The 21,354-nt window shown below is 38.4% G+C and overlaps 1 protein-coding gene and 1 long non-coding RNA gene across 7 annotated transcripts in view; one reads left to right on the top strand and one right to left on the bottom strand.

The window, feature by feature from the left end:
• The window catches only part of LARP1B (La ribonucleoprotein 1B), a 30,063-nt gene extending 12,263 nt beyond the window's left edge, over positions 1 to 17,800 (top strand). For 3 of the 6 annotated variants that reach the window (XM_083519886.1, XM_083519887.1, XM_083519890.1), the window contains exons 8-19: positions 4,682 to 4,826; positions 5,678 to 5,852; positions 6,701 to 6,870; positions 9,164 to 9,535; positions 10,513 to 10,657; positions 11,013 to 11,224; positions 11,581 to 11,687; positions 13,208 to 13,368; positions 13,934 to 14,078; positions 14,995 to 15,104; positions 15,195 to 15,322; positions 15,829 to 17,800. In XM_083519886.1, coding sequence (XP_083376012.1) covers positions 4,682 to 4,826; positions 5,678 to 5,852; positions 6,701 to 6,870; positions 9,164 to 9,535; positions 10,513 to 10,657; positions 11,013 to 11,224; positions 11,581 to 11,687; positions 13,208 to 13,368; positions 13,934 to 14,078; positions 14,995 to 15,104; positions 15,195 to 15,322; positions 15,829 to 16,059 — 2,101 coding nt within the window. In that variant the 3' untranslated portion in view covers positions 16,060 to 17,800. The remainder of the gene's footprint in view (positions 1 to 4,681; positions 4,827 to 5,677; positions 5,853 to 6,700; positions 6,871 to 9,163; positions 9,536 to 10,512; positions 10,658 to 11,012; positions 11,225 to 11,580; positions 11,688 to 13,207; positions 13,369 to 13,933; positions 14,079 to 14,994; positions 15,105 to 15,194; positions 15,323 to 15,828) is intronic. The other 3 variants (XM_083519888.1, XM_083519889.1, XM_083519891.1) reach the window with 1 other exon arrangement.
• LOC310714663 lies at positions 2,308 to 11,555 on the bottom strand. Its single transcript, XR_014529941.1, has 3 exons — positions 11,270 to 11,555; positions 5,247 to 5,285; positions 2,308 to 3,041 (listed from the first exon to the last, which is right to left on the bottom strand). It is a non-coding gene; the product is annotated as an uncharacterized lncRNA (long non-coding RNA).
• Positions 17,801 to 21,354: the final 3,554 nt, after the last annotated feature.

The raw sequence follows: 21,354 nt of genomic DNA on the forward strand, positions 1-21,354 counted from the left end.
TCACAGGGTGGTTCAGAATTTTCAGATTGTAGTGAAGGGTTTATGAATTAGCATATTGCACACCCTGTTTTGCCATAGTTTAATGGTGGTTTTTGTTGCTCTTGCATTTTATGTGGCTTGCTGCTTGCTTGTTTTGTTACAGTTAATGCAAATGAAAAAAAGAAAAATAAATCTGGTTTATTGGCAGATAGACTCTGGCTTGAGGCTGCCAGTTTCAGTTTTTCCCAGTTATTCTTGCTGGGCCTTGTGAAACCTGACAGTTCCATGTCACATTAATCAGCTGGCTTCCACTGCCCTCAGACACTTCTTCTTTGTGGTCAGATTTCTGAGCTTGCAGTATAGAATCCAGATCCTCTAAGGTAGAACATGATGATGTCCCCCTCTGATGCTCAGCACATTGTTAAACCAAATATTGGTCATATCTTCAAGTTCTGCTATTAATAGTAGGATTTAGTCAGATATCCCAGTAGTGGTTAAATTATTCACAAAGTCTCCTTAATTAGTTTGGAAATTTCCAAGCCTTATCATGGAATGTGCTACTGTTCTTAGAATGTTAGAGGCTTTTTTCACCTTCCAAATAGTTTGGAAGGTCTTACAATTTTCTAATTGGGTGTCTGTCCAGCCTTTTGTTGCAATAGGTCTTTATTTTCTTAATAAGTACTAGAATTTCTGGACTGTGTTTACAGATTCTGCAGCCATATAGAAATAAAGCGTTAAGACAAGTTAGAATATGCATAATTTAATTTCTAGTATTGCTAATTATAGTTTTAATTAAATAGCTAGCCTTGAAACCCTCCTCCCCCAAGCGTTCTATTTGTTCTTAATCGGGATAACCTTATAAGAGACAAAATTAATATAAGGTACATACATTGTTGTTGTTGTTTTTTAAACACAACCATAATTTGCATTTGTTGCCATAAACTGTACTTCCTTATGTTCTAAGAGAAACCTTATCAGAATCATTTTGAAAATATAATTGGTTCCATTCTGAAAATAGAATTCAGATAAAATGAGTTTCTACCTTATCAGAGTTCTGAATGTTGTGTAGAATTCAGAGCTAAAATGATTATGTATTTTTGTCATCAATATTGATTTGTTGCCTTCCATGTTTTGGAGGAAAAGGCCTTTCTTAAACTAGAACCTTGAGGGTGTGTCTTCTTCCTTTTTCGTAGTTTGGTAAATTTATACTACCTATGTAATGTTGTGGCATATTTCTGGCTTCAGTGGGATTGAGGGATATTATTTCAGATAATCAGTAGTTGGTTTCAATAAGCTACAAATCTGTTTTGGGCTAATTTTCTTGGGGGCTCCATATGTATATCTTGACACTTTTCGAACCATATGCACTCTTTGCTCTCGAGAGCATCTCCGGAGCCTTTATTATTAACTCACTTATGGAAATGTATTTTCCCCTTCTTTCTGTGTTCCATATTTTGGACACTTTCCAATATTTCCCAGAGATAAGAATCTTGGGTGTCTTACAAGCTCATTCAAACACTTTTGAGAGCATTTTCTAGGTGACCACAGTGAATATAAACCAAGAATTTTTACTTCCCAGTTGGACTTTAAATTGTCACTTTGTAGAAAAATGTATGCTGCTTTAAGGCAGAGAATATGCTAGTATCTTTAGGCAGTTTCTTTTTACTTGTGTATCTTTCCAGCTTACTGAAGTACATGCATATCTTCCTGATCTTTTCAAAGCTCATGCCTTTCTTTTATCCACATCTTTTAATGTTTGTGTTTTATTGTCTAGGATATGCATCCCATGGTGGTTTTATGATAGTATAAATTAATCATTCTAAGAATTGCATTTTGTAACTTAAACTTTTTCCCCTTTCCATGATAATACCATTATAACTATTACTATTACTCTATGAACATAATATAAATTTAAAATACAGTAATAACATTATTATTAATTTATTTATTTATACACCACCCATCTGGCTGAGTTTCCCCAGCTAATGATACTTTGAGGTAGTTGAAGGAAGGGCCACTAATAAACTTAACTCCATTGCATGACTATAATAGTGGCTACTACAGTGGTGCCTTGCAAGACGAAATTAATCCGTTCCGCGAGTCTCTTCGTCTTGCGGTTTTTTTGTCTTGCGAAGCACGGCTATTAGCGGCTTAGCGGCTTTAAGAAAAAGGAAACAAACTCACAAGAACTCGCAAGACGTTTTGTCTTGCGAAGCAAGCCCATAGGGAAATTCGCCTTGCAGAATGACTAAAAAAACGGAAAACTCTTTCGTCTAGCGAGTTTTTCGTCTTGCGAGGCATTCGTCTTGCGGGGCACCACTGTACTGTATTCTCATAAGAGCCTTCTGGATCAAGCCAATGGTCCCATCTAATCCAGCATCCTGTTTTCACAGTGCCCCATCAGGTGCTTGTGAGAAATACACAAGCAGGACCCAAGCAAAAGAGCACTCTCCCTTCCTGCTGTTTCTGAAGCAAACTGCCTCCATGGTCTCCAACCATGGAAGCAGAGTGTAGCTATTGAAAGCTATTGATAGTCTTATTCTTGAATACTGAAGTTACACATTATTGATGCAAGGTAGAGAGAAAATAAAATGACTATTTTTTTTAACTTGGGCATTTACTTCTGCACGGTATTGAAAACAGGGATAAGATCAGCATGTGTACCCAACTGTGCAGTTTGTTTTGTTGCAAATAATTATACATTCTAGTCATATGATAATGCTTTCTTAGTAGGTGTGTGTACTCTAATTGTATATTACACATGTTCTGTATTTCTATACAATGGCTGTTCTTAGGTGGGGTGAAAAAGCATTCTACTGCCTGATTGAAGACAGGAAACAGTTAATAGTTTGGCTTCTGCTGAGTAGACTCCTGTTCATATCCTGGTTTTCCTGAGAAGGAAAATCTCTTCTATGCCCTTTCTTCACTTTAACTGGCTCTTCTTTCTAACCTTAATTTTTCAGCGCCTTTTCTTTTTCTTATCTTTGTCTTATGGAAGAAACCTGCCTCCATCTGCCTGCCTTTCTTGTTTTCTCCACTCTTGTGGCTCTTCCTGAGAACTCCTGCAAAGACAAAAATCGAACATGCTTCACATGGAGAAAGAAAAACAACCCAAGTCTGTCAAACCTGTGATTAAGATGCTGCCAAATCTGGGTTTGATATAGACTGCTTTGATCTAGAGACCTACCAGATTTTGAAATTATAAGGCTTCCTTTGCTTCTAGTTTCATAACAGAACATTCTAGGGTGAACTCAGAAGCAAAAAGTGACCAGAAAACATGAATGACGCTGGTTTGTCAGACCTGATCGCAAAAACAAAGGTGTGGAGCAGGTGGGAATTTGTCCTACATGGAAGCCCAATAGCCATCTAATTATTGAAGACTGTCAAACTGAAATGGAGGGCATTTCTGAAGCCCAAAATAGACCCTGCTCCTCTAAGCCAAAATTGCCCAGGCAGGGAGAAGTTCTTCCTTTGATGGATGAAGCAAATAATAGCTTTCCAAAGCTGTGCATTTTATCCGATTTTGCCACAGTCAAAACAGGCTTCTGAAATGAAGCATTCCTCAGAGGAATTGCTCTAATACATTCCTTCTCCTCATCTCACAGGCAGTTCTCAACTCTGCAGATACTTTTCAAAGGATGGCACAAGCCAGCTTGAGGACTTATCAGAAGAGTCCCTCTTGGTAGCTCTTGCTAAAGTAGATGGAGAAGTGTGTATGTTTTTCAACTTCCAAACTAGCTACCAGAGAGGGTTCCCTCTCTGTAACCCATACAAGACAATTTAGAATACATGTGTGTCTGCAAAAGCTGTCCTTGATCAGAGATTCCGGCAACAAGTTTTCTATCTGTAACACGAGCCCATTGTCTTTCTCCCAAGATATAGTTTCACTTTGGCAAATCGAGTTTTGTTAGTTGTTTTTTTATCCCAACTGTGAATGTACTATTGGCTACCTACTGTGAAAGGTGCAGTCATACCTCAGGTTACAGACACTTCAGGTTGCACGTTTTCGGGTTGCGCATTGCGCCAAACCTGGAAGTACTGGAACGGGTTACTTCCGGGTTTCGGCACTCATGCATGCGCAGAAGCGCTAAATTGCACTTTGTGCATGCACAGAAGCACTGACCCGCGTGTGTGTAGACGCGGTGCTGTGGGTTGCCTCCCGCACAGATCACTGTACTTCTTTCTAGTTGGGGGTTGAAAAGCAACCAAGCTTCTGTGGGCCCAGTGCATACCAGGCTTCATTCTCTCCTGTCCTGGAGCATCTCTCAGTCATCAGTCAAAGCACTCAGTTTTTGCTATCTTCTTCCTGAGATTCTCTCTTCACTCCTTTTCCCCTGTTTCTCCCCACAGAAGCAACCCTCTTTGCTTTCCTCTTTAGGCCTTTAGCAGACAGCAGTGAAACTAACAAGTTTACTCAGCAAAGCTGGGGAAGGAGCTAACAGTCTGTCTTCACTCAGGCTAGCATAAACTATTCCTATGACTGCTTTTACTGGTCATGGTAAGTGAAGCAATGGTACTTTATTTTGATAAGTTATTTTATTATTATTTAATATTCACAGTGGTATAGGACAATATCTTCAAAAAGTTAGTAAAGTGAGAAAACAAATATTTACTACAAAGAGATAAGTAAGCCAGCTTTGATAAAGGGTGATGGGAGTTTAGAAGAACATAGTGGGCTAACCAAACATTCTTCTTTATTTAGTGAGTATTATTTCAGTGTAGAAAACTTGGAAAGAGACTTCTTCTTGAGGAGAAAGATGGACCAACAAGGATTCTTGCCTATTTCTTTGATTGCCAGTTTCCATCGTGTGCAGGCTCTTACTACAAATGTTAGTCTAATATTAGAGGTAAGCCAATTTCAGTTTTTAGTCCCTACTGTAATGTAAATCATTATTTTTTGGGGGGTGGGAATCTTTTTTGGAAACCTGAATTAGAGACTTCAACAAAGCTTGGTTCAATTTTTTTGTCTAACCTAAAGCTACTTAATGCTTCAAAATCCAGTTTTTATAAAATAGTACATTTGAAATCAAAAAACTTCAAAGCAATACATGTCTAATATGCAAGCTGATCAATATAAAATGAATTTCAGCATATTTTGGTTATTTAACTTGCCATAGAGGGCTGTTAAATGTAGAACTTGAAGAAAACAAACGTGGGAATTCTAAATTGCTTTTCCGCGGAAGGGTGAAAAATACATGCTCCTTTAAAAAACCACAAACAACCAGTAATACATCTTAGTAAAGCAGAATACGTTATTGGCTCCTTACCAGCAAGAAGAGGTACATTGGTCCTTCTTGGTATCAATCCTACATTGTCAGGAATAATTGAAACAATTATAAATTTCATTTTGAAAGAAATAGGTCAGAACATACCCATTGGAACTATAAAAAATAAGTCAAGATGTGGTAGCACTTTTGGGGTGGACTTTCTGTTTCTAAATGGCAGTGTATGATCTCTCAGACTCTTGCAAGATTTAGGAAACAAGCAATCTCTGCTCTTGGATATCCCTTTAATACAAAGAAAAAATAGATAATCAGAAAGGCATTGTTGGCTTCATGATGAAATGTGAATCCTACTGATAAGCTAAGTATGTTTTCTCTGTAGAAAAGGTATAATATATATGAAACAGCCATTTGAAACAAAAAAAGTATTATACAACATTACAGTTTATTTGTATTTCTGTATTTGTGTCATCTAGGCTTTAAAGGACAGTACAGAAGTAGAAATAGTGGATCAGAAGATGAGGAAAAGAGTAGAACCAGAGAAATGGCCAATTCCAGGACCCTCTCCACGCAGACCTCCACAAACAGACTTTTCTCAGCTTATTAACTGTCCAGAATTTATACCAGGCAAAGTTTTTGGTTCACATACTGGTAAGGTATTTTTATTTCTTTTTCCGCCTAACTCTGAAAAACATGTGAACTTCTGTAGGCTGAGGACATGCACAGAACTCCCTTTCTTGTGCAGTAGGCCACCCCCATTCTACTGTCCCACTGTACTGCTTGAAGTTTGATCTTAATCCAAGGAAGCACTAAGTTGAGGGTTCTTTAGGTGAAAACATATTTCCTATCTTGGACAATGAACAGCCTGACTTCTATAGCAGTTGCCTTCCTTTTGATGACACTTGAATGTGCAGGTAGATTGGCTAAGGTGGCAATAACTGCACTAGAATAGATCCTTCATGAGATTTCCTTTCCAGCACCAGCTGCTGGGCTATCCCAGGGCCTGGACTGCTTTGTCTCCCCGGATAACTACCAATACACTTGTTTGTTGCTGCTTTTTGTTTCCACTCTTTCTACCTGTTTTTCAAGTTGCCTGCCACCTAGTAGACCTTCTCTTGCCATGTAGTTCAATTAATAGTTGTAGTTATCTCCCCAAACTGGGAATGGTTTCCTCTCTGGTCAGTGATATAAGTTTTGTTGGCCTTGATATCTGAGTCAGAGGAGGAATCAACTCTTTCATTTTTCTTATTACTGTCCTACCAGCTAAACAGGAGGGGAACATGACAGTAGATCAGGGAATGATTCAAAGCTCCAGTTCTACACTTGTCAGCTACACCTTACATTTTAAAATATTCTGTAGACTTATTTGTCTTAAAACACATATCAATTAGGACATGAATGGAAAAGTAGGTCAACTTCATGAAAGAAAAACAGTGAGTCAAACAACAGTAAACAATAGCCTGATCTGTTCTAAATACAGAAATAATTTTCAATCTTAGAATCTGCACCAAGTTCTCCAAGAATGGGAAGTCTAACTACTAAGAAAAGCACTGAAACAAGTAACCTTCAAACAATGTCTAAAGGATTATCTACAAGCTTGCCAGATCTGGACTCTGAACCTTGGATAGAAGTTAAAAAAAGACATCGTCCATCCCCAGCAAAGCCAAAGGTATTGTAAGATGTTCTAAGTTACGTGTCTTCCAGATACTGTAAAAAGTATTTCAGGATAGTTCTGTACCTGGAATGCTAGATAAATAAGGCACATTCAAATGAATTTAGAATTGGTGATAAAATGAGATTACAGTGGTACCCCCCTGCCCGTTCGGGCCAGTCTTGCCAGACTCTAGGGTTGTGTGCTCATCTCACTCTATAGGCTGGGAGCCAGCGCTGTCTGCAGACACTTCCGGGTCACGTGGCCAGCGTGACAAGCTGCATCTGGCGAGCCAGCGCAGCACACGGAACGCCGTTTACCTTCCCGCTGGTAAGCGGTCCCTATTTATCTACTTGCACCCGGAGATGCTTTCGAACTGCTAGGTTGGCAGGCGCTGGGACCGAACGACGGGAGCGCACCCCGCCGCGGGGATTCAAACCGCCGACCATGCGATCGGCAAGTCCTAGGTGCTGAGGTTTTACCCACAGCGCCACCCGCGTCCCTTCTGGAAAATTCCTTCTGGAAAATGTGGATTTAGACATGGGATGTAATGTACCATGACCCTAGACCAGGCATCCCCAATCTTCGGCCCTCCAGATGTTTTGGACTACAATTTCCATCATCCCTGACCGCTGGTCCTGTTAGCTAGGGATCATGGGAGTTGTAGGCCAAAACATCTGGAGGTCCACAGGTTGGGGATGTCTGACCTAGACACATGTCGAAGTACAGCCTTCAGGCCATCATAACCTTAGCAAATATACTGTATTCTTTTAGTGATTTTGGTCTCAAGAACAAATTGTCTCTGTCTGTTAATTATTCATTTTATTCACCTTTACATACTGTTTTCCAAAGTGCCTCACAGTATTTTCTTTTTTAAAAAATAGACATAAGCTTTGTCCTTGAGCTTAAATGTGAATAGGCAAGATGCATATGGAAGGGGGAAAAGGTAGAGGAGGGAGATCAGCTTGACAATGCCACAATTACATGCTGAGTTGTATATAGGGACTTGTATCCATCTGTGCCCATGTTGATATTCTTTTGCTGATTCTTGTACTTGAATTGAAATGGGTTTACTTTCCAGTGGCCTATGGTTCACTCACTGCAGCAGGGGCTAGTGTCCTTTCCCTTATTTCCGCATTGCTAAAGTAATGGGAACAAGAGCAGCACTTTCAGACAGGGAAGGGTAGACAAGCTCTGCACAGTTGCTTCTGCTGGCACTAGACTGGTCTTCACCTTGCTATTGTGTTTTTCTTAGGAGGGAGGTACTTAAAGCTACATGGATCCATCATTGGTACAGTGGTACCTCGGGTTACATATGCTTCAGGTTACACACGCTTCAGGTTACAGACTCCGCTAACCCAGAAATAGTACCTCAGGTTAAAAACTTTGCTTCAGGATGAGAACAGAAATCATGCGGTGGTGGCGGGGTGGCAGCAGGAGGCCCCATTAGCTAAAGTGGTACCTCAGGTTAAGAACAGTTTCAGGTTAAGAACAGAACGAATTAAGTTCTTAACCCGAGGTACCACTGTACATGTGCTTACGTTATACCCCACATCTGTGGAAAGCAGCCACAGGTGACATGCTACTGAATTTGTTTTGGGAAAAGAGAAGAAAAATATGTAAAGCATGCCAGCCATAATCAAAACATGTCAGCCACAATCAGCGTACAGTGGTGCCCCGCAAGACGAATGCCTCGCAAGACGGAAAACTCGCTAGATGAAAGAGTTTTCCGTTTTGGAGGTGCTTCACAAAACGAATCTCCGACAATGTCTTGCGAGTTCCTGCTTTTCCCCCCCCTTTCACCCCCCTTTTTCTAAGCCGCTAAGCCACTTATCAGCTGATCCGATCAGCAGATAAGCCACTAATAGCCGCTAATAGCCGCTAATAGCCGCTAATAGCGCTAATCCGTCAATGGGCTTGCTTCGCAAGACGAAAAAACCGCTAGACGAAGAGAATCACAGAACGGATTCTTTTCGTCTTGCGAGGCACCACTGAATTGAAATCAGGAGGCTTAAGCATGTTTGGCTCTCTGTTGAATTGTGGCCAGTGTTAGAACTCTGTTACACTATAGAACTATTTTTTTAATTGAGTTGTAAGCCTAAGAAAAAAGGTGTGGTTTTAAGAAGTGTAAATGATAATTTGTTAATCCTTCTGTTCCATTCTGTGTGACTTGGGATGCTGAAACTGCTATTCCTGCAGTTAATTCCTCTGTTCATTTTATTTCCAGTTAGATACTTTCCCAATATTATTTCAAGAAGTGATAAATTAGCTTTGATTCACTGAAAGTGTGAAACACTTTTGCCTTTTCCAGGAATCTGTGCCTGCAATTGAGGAGATGTCAGGACAGCAGCAGCCACTGCCTTTAGAGGAACAAGAACAGGAAGAACTTGATTTTTTGTTTGATGAAGAGATGGAACAAATAGAAGGCCGAAAAAATACATTCACTGAGTGGTCAGATAGTGATTCAGATTATGAAATTGATGATCAGGATTTAAATAAGATTTTGATTGTAACACAAACGCCACCATATATGAGAAAACATCCTGGAGGAGATCGCACTGGGAACCATGTCTCACGAGCAAAAATTACATCAGAACTTGCCAAAGTTATTAATGATGGCTTATACTACTATGAACAAGATTTGTGGACAGAACAGAGTGAAAATGACTGCATTGCTTTGAAGGTAATTATGTTAATGAATGGTTAATAAATAGGTATTCAATGTTTATTGAATCAAATACATATGTCGTGGGCTCAGATTATCAGCAGTGGTAAATTAAGTAGAAATCCGTATGCTAATAAAGTTTTGGTCTTTTTGTACTTGTGTTGGTAATACTGGAATTTAGACTTTAAATGAATGAACTCATTGTCAATTTTTGAGCTAGAGCAATTTTAAAAAATAAGTGACAAGTTTGCAGAAGAACAAGATACATTTAAATTGAGAAACTAATGGTTTAGAAGTCATTTGTCTGGTCTGTGTAGGTTTTCTGTTACTATCTTTTTCAGGTTCAGTGTTTAAAGCAGGTCTTTTCCTGCTTTAGGCACAGAATCTTGAGATCAAGGCATTTTGTTCTTAGATTTTTAAGTGAAATTACTGTGGGTTTGCGATATTACTCAGTGTGTGGAACATAGAGGTTTTGTTTATCCAAAGATAATGCCCACCATCGTTGGTGTAGGCAGGATTTATGTTAGGGGGGACAAGCTTCATGTTACCATTATTTTTATTGATTTACTTGCTGGGGGGGCAGCTGCTCCCCTTAGCTGCGCCCATGCCTACCGTTGGCATATAATGCTATACACAACTGGAGATGTGAGAGATTAGGGTACAATTTGCTTTTTTCCTGCATATTAAAAAGATGGGACAGTTGGCTGAGCAGCATTCTTAATCATTCTTGCTATCAAAATCTTTCTGTTTGGCAACTTGTTTGATAAGGGTGATCACCTATTTCAGACATGGGATATGAACCTGGAAGGACTGGTTTTCTTCCATTTTAGTGTTTTACTGTCTTCATGAGCATGACACAGTTTTATTGCACCCTGCTTGCTAGTTGGAATGATTACTAAAATATTAGTAAATAATATGTGATTATTTAACAAATAGTTCATGTTGATATGGCTTGTTTCAGCTATTATCCTATAATTTATGATACATTGTTACAGAAGCTTTTATCCCCACTTCAGCAAGAAGTTGAAAACTTTAAGAAGTTAAATCTTATCAGTAAAGAAGAATTTGACAATCTTACGCCTGAGCATGCAATTGATCCAAATCAGGAAGTTCCTCCGGGTCCTCCAAGATCTCAACAAGGTATATATTCATAATGTTGCAAAATTATAAGTTCTCAAGATGGTAGTTGATATGGTGCAACCTGATTGAGAATTCCATGAGTCCTTCACTATTCACATGGAGTTCCAGGTGCTTAGTGGTTCCTGTTCAGCTCGGTTACAAGGGGCTTACTTTATACATACTGAGAGTATATGCAATGAATTTTTCTTACAAATAAAAAGGGGGGACTCTTAATTTAATATTCTTATACTAAGAAGTTAATAAAAGAAGATAACATTAAATTTAAAGAAACAGAGCCCAGGTAAAAGGCCTCGAAGAGCAACAGAAAGCAAGGTGCCTAGTGTTCATCTGTTCATCTGCTGGTCTTTCTGTTTAGACTTAACTGAAGAGTTGGCTTGTAAATTGTTTGGCATCCAAGAAATACCTCCAACAACAATGGCTCGCTCACTGCCAACAGCTGTCCCTGAATCTCCTAGAGTCCACCCTACCAGAACACCCAAAACACCTCGTACACCAAGGCTACAAGATCCTAACAAAACACCAAGGTTCTATCCTGTGGTTAAAGAAGCAAGATCCATTGATGTTAAGGTAGCTAAATTCTTTCTACATAAACTTTCAGATCATGATACTTACTGTTGTTTCTTGTTGCCAGAGGAGCACAGGCTTTGTAACACTTTACAAAATTCCTGCTGCTCAAATATTGTAGTATAGGAAATAATAATTTTGGATTTGACCAAAACTGCTAAATCCATTGTGAAATATTCACACTGTTAACTTCTTGTTTAAAGCTAGGCAGTTGGGTAGTCAAGCTCAACTTTATGACCTCACAATGCATATGATATACAATGTGAAACTTTATGAAACTTGACTTTAATTAGGCTGTGATTCTTCAGAAAAGTGGCACCAGTCACATCAGGAAATTATAATGTTATATTTTATTATAGACTCGAAGGAAAAGAAAAACACGGCATAGTACAAACCCTCCATTAGAATGTCATGTTGGCTGGGTAATGGATTCCAAGGATCACAGGCCAAGAACATCTTCTATAAGGTAGCAATATTTTTTAAGATTATAACTTAGTTTAATCTTCTGTGTTCATAGGATCATTGGAAAATTGCTTAATTACACAATATAACAAAGCAAGTAAGAGGAAGAGAATAATGAGAGGAATGAAGTACTCTTAAAAGCTGCAAGGTTTACACACATGAGCAGCAACTGTAGAGGGAAAGAGCAAGTGCTCACACCTATTATGTTGGGGAAATTGTTATTTATAAATGGTGGTTATCCTTCAAAACAAACACACACAGCCCCTAACTACAAGATATGTTCAGGTGTTGCCTGTTGATGAACATAACCTGCAAGCATATATTGTCAGGAGTTTCATAGGAATGGATTCTATGTATATAAATGGAATGGAAGTCTCTTCCAGAACACAAATTCGTATTACACAAAACAACTTGTGCTTATGAATGGTAGTACACAGTTTACAGGCACTTGCCACATTGTTAGCTTACATTTGCATTGCATCTGGCATCAATATTTGTGAAAACATTTTTATCTAGTTAAGTGTAGGCATTGTCTCAATAGAATGGCTACATTTGGACAATCATTTGGGATAAAAACAAACTACCTGTATTCACATGCAGCTGCTTTACTTCTTTTTAAGAGCACAGGGAGGCAATCCAAGTAGCTGGGAAGCTAGGATATAAACCCCTGGTTTAAACCAGCTTTCTGGATTGTTTTCCTGCTCATGAAGGTAGGAGTTACATGAAGATGCAGGAGGCTGATTCATTTTTTAATTATCCAAATGCAACCATTGTCATAGTCACAGCAGGGAACAGTCATAAAGTTCCAGGCATAGGACTAAGCAGTAGGCAATACCTGAATGTAGTTATGAAGCCTTCCTTGGATGTATAGTAGATAATACTATGTCATTTAGACTTGTTTTCTGTAGTGGTAGCTAGAGGAGTGTTCTGTGGTAATTCCATATCCGTTGTGCCAGAACTGAAGGGCCTTTGCAATCATACAGAGTTCTAACAAATTGTCAGAAAAAGCAGAGCTGAATAAAGAATTAGGTATGGTAGGACATCACACTAGAAAGGGCTTGCTATTGGGTGGGTTTGCTAAACATAAATAATTTTCATTGTACATGCATTATATTCCAGCCTGAACCTTGTGAAATCAGAGCACATTCAAAAAATTTTGGGAAAGTGTGTGGTATACACCTTAAGAATCTCCCACTTCAAAATGCAGGCAACAGATGGCATATTTTATGTTTCCGTCTGCCCAAAATCCCCTTTATGCAAAAAGGTAGCATGATCAGAGAAATACTTTTATTTAACCATGCTTCCTGCTATACATTTAAATGTAGTCTTGCCACCTTCATTTTGAAATTAGTATAGACCCTGGAGGCATTCGGAATGTTTGATTTGACTTTAACTTTGAGGATCGCCTATTGCTGACAGGGTTCGAAAGTTGGTTCTACATTATTCATTAAAAGAGAATGCACAATTACCTATATTCAAAAATGTTCTGAAGAATTTAAGTAGCTTGTCTTTTATTTTCTATAGTAGTTCAAATGCATCGCCATTGGAAGGTGCTCCACTATCTGGAAGTTACGGCTGCACTCCAAATTCGCTTCCTAAATTTCAGCATCCTTCTCATGAACTTCTAAAAGAAAATGGTTTTACACAGCAAGTGTACCACAAATATCGCCGTAGATGCCTAAATGGTAAAAAATATGATATTTTTTCCTGCAACTGTAACGGGAAATAGTTTTTTGTCTTTAGTTATAAGAACCATAACCATTTATGTTCTTGCTTTGTGTTTGTTCTTATAGCTTGTAGGATGTCAACAATGTTATATAACTACATATTTTTGGAGGGACTTGAATTGCAAATGGGTGCTCCTGCTGAAGTAAAAGGGGAGGCAGTTTTGATTATCCCTCTGCATCCTTTTGCCCTTATGGCAGTTTTTCAGGGCTGTCTGCACAGGAAAGGAAGCATGGCCAAAAATTGCCTCTAAGTTATCTTTATAGAAAAATCAGGTTTGTGTTTTGATGCCCTAACCTCACTGGAGCATGGCAGAGACAGAAATAAATGAATGCCATAAGCGACTTTAACGTTAACTTTTTTCCAAGCTGTAGTGTAAGGTGTTTTTTTTGTTGTTGTTGTTGCTACTCTTTTGTGGCATAGATTCATACAAAGCATCTGTTCTGAAGAAAGTAGAATTAGAATGCTAAATAGATCTAAAAAGATCTTTCATCTTTGCTACCTTCTTATTATTTTTGTCTCCAGAAAGGAAACGGTTGGGAATCGGCCAGTCTCAAGAAATGAACACACTATTTCGTTTCTGGTCCTTTTTCCTCAGAGACCACTTTAACAAGAAAATGTATGAAGAATTCAAGCAACTTGCTCTAGATGATGCAAAAGAACACTACAGGTAGTGCTTTGTTTGACCTGTAAAGTCATATACGGTACAGGAACCGAGTGCCCACTTGTGTAGCAATATTAATGGCATTGCTTTGGTGCTTCTGAAGCATTAGTATAGCAAAATAAAGTAGTTCCAGCTGCAGAATAGAAAACTAAGATTTATTTTCATCATACAGTGTTTACTCTTGAATATGGAGCTTACAACAGACTGTAAAAAGTTATCAGATGGATAATTTAAGAGACTGTTTGCTAGGAATCCTTGGCTGTCCAGTCTTTCTCATTGGAAAGCAGCTTTTTTGTGCACTAAATAAATGGAAAGATTCTTCTTTCAATGTCTAAATTTTTGCCAGAGTTTTGATTCAAAGCAAATGACAGAAAAACCCAACAGGCAGGTGCTTCCACTGTCTCCATTTTTTGTTTTAAATAACATAAGATTAGAAATCTTTGTGGGATTATTTACAAGTCTGGTTATATTTGATAGCAATATACTCACCACTGTTGTGCTGATCAACATGAAAATAGCTCACACCAGGGCCTGGGCACTGTCCAAAATTAAGTCCAGGTATGTTTCTCCACTATGTAGCTACAATTAACTAGTGTAAGACAGTCGTTAATCATCTAGAATCCCCACCTCCACTTCATCATATCTAAATTCCTTCTGTAAAAGTCATAATGAAAATATGCTGTTCTGTTTTCAGGGTATGGCATACTCAGCAAAAAACAAGGTAGCTGCCTGTACTGAGGGGTAGGGGTGTGGGGTGTGGGGGGGGTGAGAGAGAACTAGCTTATGAAAATTGGAATAGCTGGATAAGCTTTCCAGATTCCCATCCTTAAAGTGATGTTTTGTTGTTGTTTTTGCTATAAGGAGAACAATAAATATCTTCAAGAGATTTTTGTGCTCTTATTCTTTATTCACTGTTCTACAGATATGGTCTGGAGTGTTTGTTCCGGTTTTACAGCTATGGGCTGGAAAAAAAGTTCAGGCAGGAGATCTTCAAAGATTTCCAAGAAGAAACAAAGAGAGACTATGAATCTGGTAAGACCTTGTTCATAATGGTCTTGTGTAATATTGCTTGACTTCATGCTTAATTAGTTTTAAGATATCTCCAACATGCTCTCTCATTAGGTCAACTCTATGGACTAGAAAAATTTTGGGCTTATCTAAAGTATTCACAGTCTAAAACTCCACCTATTGATCCAAAGCTTCAAGAATACCTCTGTAACTTTAAAAGATTGGAAGACTTCAGAGTAGATGTAAGTGTTCAAGCTATCTCAAGCAAATTAATTTAGTGTATTAACATTACTGACTGATTTAAGAGACACAACCCCCAAATTTAATGTAAAGTCAACAAATGTCTGTTATGATTGGAGGGTAAGTTTAAGACATTCTGAAATGTAATATGGTCTGAAATGCCAAACCGGTTTGTAGTCATGCTGCACATTTTCTATTCTGCTTTCTGCATTATGAAACTTTGTACATGTCATCTGTAGAGATAATCTTGGATACCTGACAGTGACAACTAGAGCAAAGCAGGTCTTAAAAGAGAAAATGTTATTGCTGGGTTGTATTTGATACCTTTCTTGCAGGCCACATTCCCTTTATTTATTCAAGAAACAATTTCTCATATTTTGGCATGATGTCACTGCACTTCAGCCATTTGAAGTAACCATTAAATGCTCAGGCTTTGAGGTTCAAAACTAGATCATAATAAGTTCTGATAACCGCAAGGGTATAATAATATTTCCATGCTTTCTTTCAGCCTCCCATTAGTGAAGAATCTGGGAGAAAAAGACATCCAACTGGTGAGGAAAGTGATCGTCATAGACATCAATCCAATTCTTCAAAGATCCTTGCTGGTAATTCTACAGCTGCCCCTCAGGCGTGGGTCCCAATAAACTTTCCCACTACAAATACTGTACAGGAGTTGAGTAACAGCATACACCAGAACAGTACTGCCACAAAATCAAGAAGTGATATACCTGAGCAGTAGACTTTCATTAAGCTTGAACCTTGAGATCAACTCCTAATGCCAGTATTTTAGCTCAAGGATCTTCAGGGAGAGCTATTTTAAAGCTTGATTAAAAACAAATGTATAGGAAAACGAAGGATCGCATTGGTTTCTCACAAAATTAAGTTCCAAGTACTTGCCCTTGATCAGTTGTACTGGGTTTGGCGAATAATCAAAGAGATCCTAGGGAAAATATATTGGTCTCCATGTTGCTGTCCCTGACTTATTGTTTACAGGATCTGCATTCCAATATTATATGCAAAAATACTTTGGGATGCCTTATGGTTCAGCTCATACTTCTTAAAGAAGTTATGGTATACTCATGTAACTTACAAAGCTTTTTTCATTCAAGTTTTCCATCATTATTTCTACTTATAGAAGCCAAAAAGAAGACATTTTTAATGGAGAAATGACCTAAGTTGATAAATGCATATATTACTATCAACATTTTTTTTTACAGTACATGCACACTCCATGCTATATAGGAATGTGCACGTTCTTGGGTGCTGGATTTTGTTTTGCTTTTTAGTTACTTTATTTCAGGATCTCTTTTGCGTTGAGTATGAAATTTTGAGTTAGGCATCAATCTCTTTGGTTTAAGGTGTTTTATTTTATGTTGGTTCATACTTGTACTTAGGCAAAAGTAGGTTGCAGAGGGGAAGGGGTATGTCTTAGTAAACGTTACATCTTTAAGTTTAAGCAGAAGGATAAAAGTAACATGTGGCTCACTAATCACCCTTCAGTTAGAAGAGATGCTTGTGTTTTCTGTTTAATTGCTCTACTAAGTGGCTTGCACTTCAAGGAGAGGTTATTTTTAAACAATTATATTTTGTTATTTGACACTGTTTTTATTTAAAGTACAAATTTGACACTGTTTTTATTTAAAGTACAAATATAGTACATACTAAAAAATGTTGTCAAAATGGGTTTAAATAAAGTGCAGATTTCATACTCTGCTACGACCAACTGAACTTAAATTGTCCAAGTCATCACTTTTCTTAAATGTAAATGATTAATTCAAATAGTAGTTATTTGTATTGGGAGGTAGAAGTTAAGGGTATACTTAACCTGTAATTACCTGTTCATTTCAGTTATTGTAAATTAAAATGCTTAGAATAAGGAAACGGAAAACCTCCTTCCCTGAAGTGGAAGGAGTGGTAGGAATAGGTGCATTTTCATTACATACAGCAAAACAGTGAGATAGCTGTCTTCAGGTAACTTTCTACAAATAAAGCCTAACACTGTTTGATGCCTTATTACTGGGAGATATCCTAAGTGATCCAACATTTTAGTTTTATTGGACTTCTTTGGTAGATATGGTTGAAATCCATTGCAATTTTCTGTCATTATTGCCTTGTGAATCTGAATAGAACAATTATGAATATGTGCATATTTGTATATGAATATAAGAGGATTTCCCAGTAATTAATTTCTACACACAAACTAGCCTTTTAGAACTACTTTGTTTTGCAAAGGAACTAGGAATTGATGATACACATTTTATATAGCATCTTTTCAGTGTGCTGAAGTTATACATCTCAAACCTGTGCTCTATCTATGCCACCTCCTCCATGAAAATGATGCAATTGTAAATTTGGATTAAACTGTATATAAAAGAAATATATTTACTTTCATTTATTTGAATGAAATGTGTGCATATCTAGCCTTTAGTATGCATAATTTGTGGTATCTTTGCAGATTTTATAAAAATACAAAAAAGTCACCTTCGTGTAGTGTGTGGTTCTTAAGCAGTCTTGTTCTTTAAACTTGTGTAGTAATTTTGTTGTGTTGCTATTAGTTAAACTGGCATGTCTAGAGCTTGTTGCAGCAGTGAGTGGAACTAAGCATGACCAGGGGCTTTTCTTTTCCGGCCAAAATTTTAGTTATGAAAAAGTCTTAATTTACCTTCTTAATTCACATGATTTTAACAGGTACTGGTGGTGATGAGGTAAACAATGTTGCAAATATAGGAGAATTTGGAGTGTTGCATTTGCATAATGGAACACACTATAGACACTGGCAAAAATATATGGGCTTTATTCCAAGCTTATGGTACTTGGGATTGTATAGCTGATAAACTTCACCTGAATATTTTTCCTGCAAGTTGTTCTTGGCTATTAACATTTGACTTTTATTTCCAGTTGATTAACTGTGATTTTGATTGTAAAGAAAGAGGTGTGTTGTGCTTTTGTTCTCTAAAACTGGTTTGCACAACTTCTGTCCACCAACTCTGTACATATAGCAGCTGACTAGGCTCTTGCTGATCCTTATCCTGCCTGGAATAAACAAGGGTTTGTTATACAAGGATAAAGCGCTGAATGGATCTTCATGGATCAGTTTGTGCAGACCATCTATATCACCTGTTGATACGGCTGTTCATGCACTATGTTCCAAAATTCTAGTGTTTGTGGCAAGAAAACTCAATTACATTATGCAGATTTAAGTTTATGGAAAAAATAGACAATGTGTTAGGCTATTTCATGAAAAATATATTTTTTAATAATCAAAGTGCTTAGCAAATGCTGCCTTGATGCATAGAGATGTTTAAATGAGTAGGGGTACAGAGGACATTTACCACATGAATTGCATGGTTGTTTTAGGTTGCTTGTCTCTACTATTTGAATCTTCCTTGAGTCATAAAAAGCTGTTGCTTGTTGGGTAGCAAAAGGTCAATCATTTTACCCAAATAGTTGATGGGAATACACAAGTTTTATTTTTAAGGTTTTAATTTGGGGACTGTGGAGCTCATTGCCAAGGAATCAAGTCTCTTGGGATGGATTCAAACATAGTTTTCTTGCATCAGATATTAGCTGAGGAAATACTGTGTTCCCTGCATTCAAACTGCAATACTTTGTTGCTGGCCGATTTCGTTGTTAAATGTTTTATACCTCATCCTTTGATCAGATTCCCAGATTGGCTTATATAATTTCAAAATAGAATAAAACTAGTGGGGGAAAATAGAAATAGGCAAGAAGCAATCAACTATTAAGAAGGGCTAAAAAAACCCAGCCTAGAAAAGAGATCAAATTTAATTTAAACAACCTGAGAACATTAAAAGGTATTCACCTTCCAAGACATTGAAGTAGTCTTTGTCTAGGTAGTTGATTCACTAATCTAAACTGGAAAAGGGCTCTTTAAAAAAATAATTGATTAAATAATTGCTCTAGTTTGCAAACCTGTCCCCCCAGAGATTAGGCTGCCTCTGTGAAAGAAATAATAAACTGCTGCAGGTAGTACAAGCCCCACCATTAGAAAGGGTAGGCTGGAAAAACAACATTTCTGAACATTCATGCAACAAATTATGTGCAAGTTCTACACAGTTCACCCCCTCCCTCTTCTTGGAAAGTAATACTCATCATGGTCTGTTTCCTGATAACATCACAAAAGCAAACAGTACACCTGTCCTTTAAACAAAGCAGTTCCCCAAGAAATAGCTATTTACTTATCTCACCTTAGTAGTATAAGTTTGGAGATGAAAGTTTTTTTATGATTGTTTGAAAATGCAGTTTCATGATTTAATATGTTCTTTATTTGCAGTCAGTCAGATACTCTTTGGAGTCTTTAAAAATGCCTTTGAATGTTTGTAGTTCAGAAGTAGCACAGCAAGTACATATGAGCAAGTGAATGGGTGGGAATCTTACTGATGGAGAGGGAGTAGTATTTTCTTGCCTTTTTTGTTACTGGATCACAAAAGACAGCCTTGCAAATAAGCTCTCAAAAGCTGCAATCCTGAAAGAAAGAAAAAATGCTATCAGCTGCTAGGAGGAGGACAGAACACTCCCTCCTGCAGAAGCAGAGTGCATTTTTGTGCTGGGCAAAAGGATATGGCCTTTTCCCTCATCACCACATAATGGACATCTCCTAGCATTGGGGTGCCAAGATCTTAGGATATGAATGGGCTTGTACTGAGGAAGGTGCTGCTTCACCTTGTTTCGTCCTACATAGGAGGCTTTATATGTGAACACCGTCAATAGGCATCTTGTCAGTAACTTGGCTCTGTTGCTGAAACAGACAAATCCTGTTTCATTTAAAATGGTTGCTTGAATAGGGAGCTACCCCCTACACTATTAAGCTGCAGGTTATGCTTTGTTAGCTGCCCAACACTATACATTTAGCAATTTTCAAAGCATACAGAATTAAAAATGACCATCAATGCAACACACAAATCATATAACCCCAGCTGCCTCCACAGAAACCAACTGAAAAACTCCAAAATGCAACACTAACAAAGCCGGGTCACATGCCACCAAATGCTTGCGAAGAAAAGGGAAGTCTTAACCTGGTGACAAAAAGATGTCCGTGTGTCTGTGCGAAGCAGTCCTCACCGGAGAAAGTATTCCATACACTTGGGGGTGGAGCGGGGAGGATGGGACACAACTGAAAAAGCCCTCTCACTGGATAGCTCATTTGGTTAGAGCATGGTGCTGATAATGCCAAGATTGCAGGTTCGATTCATGGGGCAGCTGCATATTGGACAGGATGATCCTCAGGGCCCCTTCCAACTCTTGATTTATTGCCACCCTTCAAGCACCCTGGAGAAGGACCTCATGACTTGAGTGGAGGAAGAACACAATGTGACAATGGTCTCCAACCATTACTATGTCCTTTATGAAAGCCATCAAAGTAGAGCTTTAAACCTAAATGTTCATCATACTTTGCATAAGGATTTGTTGGAAGTGCAAGGAGATGCTCTTGCTAATTTTCTGCATCGAAGCAGGAAAATTTAATTTTCCTACAGTGGAGGGTATCGTCAAATGGGTTGGCCCTTCCATACAGTAATAGGGCTGTGGAAATTGCTTTTAACTGCCATCCTGTGTTGGAGAGGGCCTCCTGCAGTTTCTGTCCTGCTGAACTTCAGTGGTTAGGGCATTAGCCAAGTTTTGCCAAACTTTTCCATTTGCCTATTTCTGCCACACACACCCCGCTTCCCTTTGGGTTGGGGGAGTTGATGAGGCAGATTAAAAGGACAGTGAACCCCAATGCTGCAATGTTTCCTAGATGGGCAGGGGGTGGACAACCCTACATTTCAATGGACTCCTTGGAGGATCCAAGATTCCCATAGTGGATGCTCCCCTCATGGAGCTTCTCTCCAGCGTCATAATTCTGAAAGAGGGCAATACTCCTCTCTGAGATCAGGTGTTAAGATGCTCAGATCTGGCCTGTCATAAAGTTCATGAGGGCTTGGGTTTGGCCCAGAGCCATCTCAGCTACCTCCAAAGAAGAAATGGCACCAGACACTTGATGGACCATTAAGATACAATGTAGGTGTACTAAGGA

Source organism: Podarcis liolepis, assembly GCF_965112155.1.
Source record: "Podarcis liolepis genome assembly, chromosome: 9".
In the NCBI taxonomy this organism is placed as follows: domain Eukaryota; kingdom Metazoa; phylum Chordata; class Lepidosauria; order Squamata; family Lacertidae; genus Podarcis; species Podarcis liolepis.